This window comes from Lactuca sativa, chromosome 4 (genome assembly GCF_002870075.4).
Source record: "Lactuca sativa cultivar Salinas chromosome 4, Lsat_Salinas_v11, whole genome shotgun sequence".
NCBI lineage: Eukaryota > Viridiplantae > Streptophyta > Magnoliopsida > Asterales > Asteraceae > Lactuca > Lactuca sativa.
The window spans coordinates 91,240,054-91,248,432 of record NC_056626.2 but is presented as its reverse complement, the minus strand read 5'-3'; the positions used below and the strand labels follow the sequence as shown (position 1 = coordinate 91,248,432).

General features: G+C 33.5%; 1 protein-coding gene across 1 annotated transcript; it reads left to right on the top strand.

The window, feature by feature from the left end:
• The first annotated feature begins 3,087 nt into the window (after positions 1 to 3,087).
• On the top strand, positions 3,088 to 4,617 carry LOC111887371 (uncharacterized). Its single transcript, XM_023883539.3, has 2 exons — positions 3,088 to 3,442; positions 3,667 to 4,617. Exons 1-2 carry the CDS (start codon positions 3,157 to 3,159, stop codon positions 4,446 to 4,448), a joined length of 1,068 nt encoding a protein of 355 aa, XP_023739307.2. The 5' UTR covers positions 3,088 to 3,156; the 3' UTR covers positions 4,449 to 4,617.
• Positions 4,618 to 8,379: the final 3,762 nt, after the last annotated feature.

The following is an 8,379-nucleotide window of genomic DNA, read 5'->3' as shown; positions in this document are numbered from 1 at the left end:
AATTTTCAGGAACGATTATGAACAAGGAGGCAAGAAATAGAGTATAGAGTTTAAGAGAAGATGCCATGTAGTAAAAAGGAGGTATAAAAATAGACATGTGACACATATAAGATTCATTTATTAGAAGATATAGATAGATTCTTTTATAAGTAATAAATTTATTCTTTACGAATATGAACAACTAATGGGTCATTTGATAGTTGATAACTATGTTAGTGCTGTCTAAGGTAGAACTTCTTACTAAGTCCGCATCTGACTAAAACCATATTGTTTGATTATATCTCTGATTGACTGTGATGAATGATGAAAAATGACCATAATATCCTTATGTTGTCTCTTGTATATATTAATATCAATTGTAGATTACATTGTTGTTTCTCATAATATATTCATACATGATCAACGTATCAGTTTCTCAATCTTTAGGTAACTTAATTTTGCAATCTTAAAAGAATTCATGAGAATGAATTGAATCAAGTCAAATAAATAGTTTAAAAAACTAAGAAGCAAACAAAATAATATAGTAGAAACAAGTCTTGACTATAATCTAAATCCATGTACGTACTAATGGATATCCATAAGCAGAAAAAAAAAGGAATAATGAATTGAATCAATAATAAAAAACATAAGACTATTGAAGCTTAGCAATTAAGCATTCTAAGAACTAAAACATGCATCAAAATGAAAGATGATCTCGATATTGAAGAAATCCAATTGATTATTCTCATAAATACTAAACCTTTCCAACAAATGGAATAGAATGAATTGAATCTCTATATCTCTATCTCTTTGGTTATAAATTTCCATGTATTCTCTTTCTTCAGCCAACAACTAATCTTTCTACAACAATAAACTATTTTAATCCTTTCCAAAATTTAATTTTGGAGGTTAATTGTGACATAGATAGTAAAATAACATCTTTAAAGAATCTACAACTATATTAATATACGAGTAGGTTCGCTTAGCTCCCGCTCTAAAGAATAGATAAATTAACAAGATCATAATCACTCCATTGTAACATATCTTAACAAGAACAAAAAATTAAAGATATTTTCATGATTAACATGCAATTTAATTCCTGAACCATACATCATTGGTTTCGTTTGGAAATATAAAACATAGAAAATGCATTGACTTCTATAAACATGTATAACCTAAATAGGCCGCTTAGTACTTGTTTTCAAAATCTATTTCATGGCTCGATTTCGCAATCGATTTCATGAATCTATTTAAGAAAAAGATGACTAGTGGTGTTGGAAGGAGAAGTTGCATGTGTATTGATGGAGAATTAGAAGGAATGAGTTACGTCCAGGGGCAATGAGAGGAAAAGGTCAAATATGTGAAAATGGTGCAAAGGAACGAGCTGGTAGCTTTTCTTTAAGAACCAAATCAAAGGATGTGGATCGAATCTGATGTGTGAACAACCCTTTTCAAACAAGCTCACCCAGCTGACCCAACCCAAGTCAGAAAAAAGGTTTAAATGGACCTTGTCAGACCAACATGAAACATACCCTAAATAATTAATTAGTTGTCTACTATTTATTACAATAAAACCAAAATAAAACTTTCTAGTTATTAAATAAATAAAATGACTTATTAAATCCATGTAATTTATTAATGTAATTATTAATTAGCTTGTGCTTACTATCTTAATGTTTGAAGATTTTTGAAAAAGATCTGCCCATTAGTGTTAGTATTTAAGAAAAAGAGTTGATGAACTATTGTACCAATTCACTTGAAACCCTAATCCGCCTCACACTTACCTGCAGAATCGCCTCCTTTATCCGTCATCTTGTGTGTTCATCAAAAGGAAGAAATGAATGTTTGCCTTGTTGATACCAAATAGAAGATTGGTTTTGATATTAAGTTTTCTACTTGAATGGATCTCCATTAGAACCTAAATGTAAAATTGTTTAAGAAAAATGAAATATCCTCAAATCTTTTGTTCCTACTAATCTTCACACTCACTAGCTCAAGACATGTGTCAAAATCAAGAAAATAGATTAAAATAAAGTATCAGTGAATTCCATATGTCATTATTTTATAGGAGTTGAAAAATAAATAGAAACAAAAGCTAGGAAGATATTTAGTTTTTCATTGTTTAAGCCCCATTGTTGGCAATTTTGTTTACATGTTTGATCCAAACGAGTCTATTTTTGGGAACTAAACATTAAAATGTTCTTTTTTTCGATGCATGTTTAGATTACTTAGGACGCAAGGATTGGCTTACTAGGAAGCCTTGCAAGGAAGTCACTAGAATCGCTACACACCGCCCCAGCTGTCACTACAGGGCTCGCTAAAAGTAAGTCGCTACCAACTTAACGCGAGAGAGAGAGAGAGAGAGAGAGAGAGAGAGAGAGAGAGAGAGAGAGCTTTGCTTTGATTGACTGCTCACATTTTTCAATGGAAGATGCTAAGCTTAGATTACAATAAAAAAAACTTATGTAAGGATAAAAAAAACTTACGCATTAATATGGTAGGAGTGCTACAACTATATCCAGCCTTAAGTGTAATATAACCACAAATTTTCAACAAAAACATCTTAATTCGTGAATTGTAATAAAATGAACCAAATATAAAACCGGCAAAAATCACTATTTTTATATACATATATATTTTTATCAATTGCATATTAATAGAAACATTTTTTTTTTTCGTTTTTCATTTTACAACATTGCATTTTTTAAAATTTATTTATTTATAACAATATTAACAATGCTAGCTACATTTCAGTGGAATTTTCAAAATATAATATCTTAATAAAAAATAATAGAATACTTTTGAAATAAAAAAAATTAAAATAAAATATTATAATACAAATGAGTTAAGTCACTTGTTATGTTGCATCAAGAAAACAGTATGAATTTGATATATTAGTTCATCAATGATTCTAATAATTCTTTTTGCTTGACATCTAAACTTAACCCAAACATTTCTGTTGAAATTAAAATTTGGTGATATAACATTATTGACTTCAGAAAATTTCAACGCCAAACTTGCCAAACACAACTTGCAACACTTCAATATTTATTTTAAGAGTTAGCTGCAAACTCACTATGTAGACTACTCATATATACGAGCTTGGGGATCAACTATCTCATCTATCTCTTGTGCCATTTCATATCTTCCTTTGCAATTACAAATATAAAATAAAAGATGACGATGTTGGGTGTTAAGACCCTAGTGATAATTTTATTTTTACAGGCAATGTTTGTGTCGATGGTGACTGAAGCTGCATCTGCTAATAAGGTAAAACGTGTTAAACCTCCAAAGCCTGTGAAACCCGTTCAGGAGATTTTAACTTGCAAAAGCCGAAAAAGCAGATGTTTCATGAAGCGCATCAAGTGCCCCGTAGAATGCCCCAAGGTTAAACCAAAGAACCCTAAAGACAAAGCATGTTTTCTTGATTGTTATTCACCCAAATGCGAGGCCGTGTGTAAATGTAAGAAAAAGAACCCCCCATCAAAATTACAAAATTTATAACATTTATCATTTTTATTGTTCTAATATTGTTCATCTATGGGCAGTTATAAGTGAAATACGTGAACAAAATGAGCAAATACCATCGAAAAAACATACATGCATGAAAATATATATAGTTTAACCGATTAAAAAAAAATCTAGTAGTTCAACTGATTAATCATTAATTTGTCTACATGTTGATAGCACGTAAGCCAAACTGCAATGGACCTGGAGCTGCATGCTACGACCCACGATTCATTGGTGGTGATGGAATTGTATTCTATTTTCATGGAAAAAGCAACGAGCATTTTAGTTTGATATCTGATACCGATCTCCAAATCAACGCACGTTTTATTGGACTTCGACCTGAAGGTAGAACTCGTGACTATACATGGATCCAAGCATTAGGATTGAAGTTTGGCCATCACAATTTCACTCTTGAAGCGACAAGGACCCAAAAATGGGATGATGATGTTGATCACCTAAAGTTATCATATGATGGGAAGGAATTGTTCATTCCAGAAGGCCATTCCTCCGAGTGGAATTCCCCAGAAGGCGATGTACAAGTTGAAAGGACTGCAACAAGCAATAGTGTAACTGTCACCATACCAGATCATGCTGAGATATCTGTTAATGTGATTCCAGTATCAGAAGAAGACAGCAAGATACATAATTATCAGATTCCAACAAATGATAGCTTTGCTCACTTGGAAGTACAGTTTCGATTCTTTGGTTTATCATCTAAAGTTGAAGGGATTCTTGGTAGAACTTATCGTCCTGATTTTGAAAATCCAGCAAAACAAGGAGTGGCAATGCCTGTGGTGGGTGGTGATGATAAGTACAAGACTAGTTCGCTCCTTGCGGCTGATTGTGCCCTCTGCGTGTTCTCTCCAAATGAAATCAAGGATGAACATGGCTCGCCAATAATGAAGTTTGGCATGCTAGACTGTACGGGTGGAGGAAATGGAATTACATGTAAGAAATAAGTACTTTCACATATTACTTGATCATGTCTCTTGAATGTTTTTCATATATATGCATGTTACTATTAATTTGTGCTCAAGATGTCTTATTTTCTGTTTTCTATTTCTATTTTTTCTTCTACTTTGTACTGGGCGATAGTGCCTATAAATAAATTAATCATTCATTTTTTTATACTTGTGTATTTAATTTGTTTAGGTTTCTTAATATGTTGGTCATAAATAAACTTAAGGGTGTAGAGTGCTTCCTTTCCAACTCATTTAATCTACTATCAAATTAGTTTCATACCGGTTTTTCTCTCATTTTTTTGTTCATCTTTTCCGAACCAAAACATATGAATTTTATATTTCCAGCACATTGAACTCACTCAATTTTTAAATTTAAAATAAACACAAACTAATAAAAATTATACAAAACTAATTTACAAAATATTAAAATATACAAATTCATTTAAAAGCGTACAAAATTATTTTGATACAAGTCTTAAAACAAGAAGTAAAAGTAATTAATGTATAGGGGATTAAATGATTGAACGAGTTAAGTAACCTGCATATTACCCCACAAGCTTTGACCTGCTGGTGAGGGAATCACATCTTGGAGATACCGGCGATACGTCCTTCTCATTTGTAACATACAGATTCTTGGAGATATTTAAATTAATGTATTTTGGATTTTGGGCGGTACCACATTGTGGTGAAGGCAACCCACGACGTGGTGATGGTCGTTATCCCGTGGATTTTAAATGGCCGCCACGGCATAGCAGCCTTCGGCCATGGTGTGGCAGCTGTTTAATGAGAAACCCTAATATACGGGGGTTTGGTCCTTATTTAAGGGAATGTGATGGTTACGGTTGCTCACGGCCAACCTCCATCACACTCTTTCAACCTCCAAGCAAACCCTAACCTCCATTTTTACTCTCTAAGGTTTTTGTGTTGATTTTTTTTGGGGATTTTAAGAAGGAGGTGACTTCTAGACTTGAATTCAACAAACAACTCTTCTCACCATCTTATTATACATCTTCTAGGCTCTTGTAAGTCCCCAAGTTCCAAGATTTTTGATTATAGAGTGCTAGATCTTACATTTTGTCCTATTTTCTTCTTGATCTTGTTAAATGGAATGGAGAAATTTCATAAAGGTTGCAACTTTATGAATCCCTGGATCATTTGGAGTAGTTCATGGTTTGGATCTGAAGTTTGGTGTTTGGTTTCTGCCATGCATAAGATTTGGGTCATAAAACCCATTTTGACCTAAGTTGAGTCCAAGACTTGCATTGGACATGCAAGTCTATAAAGCATCAATCTTTAGGATGGTTTTGGTGTTATAAGCTCTTCAGGAGCAAATGAGCTTGTGGCTTAAGGGATTAAGTGCTTCATGATTAAGTCCTAGTCATTTTCAGCCTTTTTGGATCTAAGACTTAAGAATCTAGACCTTTTGGTGGATCTCATGGCATAAAGGTGGAAAATTTACCCATTTGTACTTTAGAAATGAGCAGATCTGGACTTTGGAACCGTTGGAATTAGAGGATTCGACTTACTCATTAGGATGTTTTGGATCCAGTTCCCACGGCGTACGTGGCCTAGGCTTCCACAACATAACGATCGGGGGAAACGTGTCTATTTTGTCATTTGAAGGGCATGACGTGACGACCAAGGATGTCCACGACGTGGAGGATCAACCTTGGCCGTTGATTTTGACTTTTGACTTTGTTTTGGCTGAGTTTCACCTAGAGGTATTTTGGGTATTTTGAATTATAGTTAAGTTTGTTCATTGTCATTAGATAGGTGTCCGGTTGAGCTGATTTTTAGAGCAGAGTCCCATTTAGCTATTTTTTCGTCTGTCTGTGAGGTGAGTCTTTTTACCACCTTAAGTGGGTCTAAGGAACCAAGGCCGACCCACTTTATTGTTTGAGTAGAATGTATTGTATGACTTTGACTGATGTGATTGCATGATTAATGTATGGAGCTAATCTGTGCTCGGAGTCATTATGGACTCAGGGTTGATACGGACCTAGGGGTTGATATGGACCTGACACGCCCATGTGTTGTTATATTATGTGTATGTTGCATGAGATGTTCTCTTACAAAAGGGAAGGGCCCCACATGTTCGCAACGCATCCACCCATGTTCTGCATTTTCTCTAGGATTTGGATTTGTACTCTGATGATTTGTCTCATTTGGCATACTTTGTTGAGTTTTTTTTATGAACTTGATGGTTTTCAATTAAATTAAAAATGAAATTTTATCCATGTTTTTGGGAGGTTACATCATTCCACTATGACTTTGTTCTCCCTAATAGATGACATATGTGAGTGTATGAGGTCTACCACCATGTAAGTGAAAGGGAAATGATTGTTCTATTTAAGTATGACATCCAGTTTTAGGGTGTTTCTAATTTTGGGATATAGGATCATAATTTGATCATGTAAGGGTATTGGGCATCAACGGAATAAAGTTTAGACCTTATTAGATATGATAATGTTGGTTAAGTGATTTAAATCATTGAATTGTGCTTTGGAGCCAAAAGGGTAAATTGGGAAAATGATATTTAGACTCTTTGCATGTATTAATGAATTAAGTTTGCTATTCATTAAGTCAAAAGTAACTGCATAGAATTATGAGGCTTAGTAATAACTTCACGTGCATATAACGATCTCTGATAATGGATTTGGAATGAAGAAGTTATGATTGTTTGAAGCTGGAATGAAATATAGGAAAACTCATAACCACGTAGTGAGATGTGTAGCCTAATCCTATAAAATTAGGGTTTCCCCCGTATTTAAGGACCTTACCTCCATGCTCCATGTTGTAGGTCATTTTGTAACCTACATCACATCAAGAGCTCCTTAGGATCAAACCTTATCTCCCCCCATAATTTGAGCTCCTCCTCTCTCCTTGAAACTTTTTTGGTGCATCTTGGGTGTTTTAGAAAAGAAAGAAAGAAAGGTTGTGCTTTAAAGCGTGAAGCTTGTGGATCTCTACCATCTATACTTTTCTTGACCCTTGTAAGTTATAAAGATCCTTGCATTATTGTGTTTCATCTTTGGATCTAACAATATTTAGAGGTTTAGTGCTTTATATGCTTATTTTGGCCCTTTTTAAAGGTTGGGTCCTTAAGTATTCTAGACCCATTATGGTGCTAGGATCTAGTCTTCATCTTCACTTTAGTGTCCTGCATGGTCTTGCTGATATATTTGGGCCCTTTGAGAGTTAGGGTTAGAGATCTCAATGGTTTGAGCCTTTGCAATGGATAAAATTGGAAATTTTATCCAATAGTTTATAGAGGTTTAGTTCTTTATATGCTTTTGTTTTTCCATTCATACTCACTTTTTTTTTTCTCTCTACTAAAAACCTAGAAAAAATGTATTCTTAAGCTTGGAAACTTAACTTCAAAATTTATTGTCTAATGATCTAGTCTAATATGTAATGACTAAGTTAATTTTTCTGGGTATATTTTAGTACACGATGCCAAAACTAATTATATCCCTCAAACCATACAAGTTTGGCTTAAAAAAATAAGATTTCGCATTAAATTATCCCACGAACACTAGTAAACTCAGTTCTAATGCAACAATATAACTTTCTAGAATTTTCTAATTTAGACCATTTTTCAAGTCTTTATTTTTCAATTTTTTTTTTTGCAATCTTGCATATATATTTATTTTTAAAAATGTAGCATGCTTGTTTTCCTATTTTCAATACCCTACCCCACACTTAATTTATAAAATACCATCATTGTATATAATAACAATTAAAACATATAAAATAAAAGATGGAGAAAAGGAATGAACCCACTTTAGGTATGTATTCGCGAGATTGGATTGACTGTAGTGGGTTGCTTATTGATACCAATACTGGAAAACTTCTGGAGATTAAACATCCTTGCTGATAATAGTAGACTCATGGCATAGAAGTAGGCAGACAAAGAAACTTCAAAGCT

Coding starts and splice junctions, on each gene's coding strand:
- LOC111887371 (XM_023883539.3), top strand. CDS start 3,157: ATGACGATGTTGGGTGTTAAGACCCTAGTGATAATTTTATTTTTACAG. Junction 3,443..3,666: donor ATGCGAGGCCGTGTGTAAAT/GTAAGAAAAAGA, acceptor ACATGTTGATAG/CACGTAAGCCAAACTGCAAT.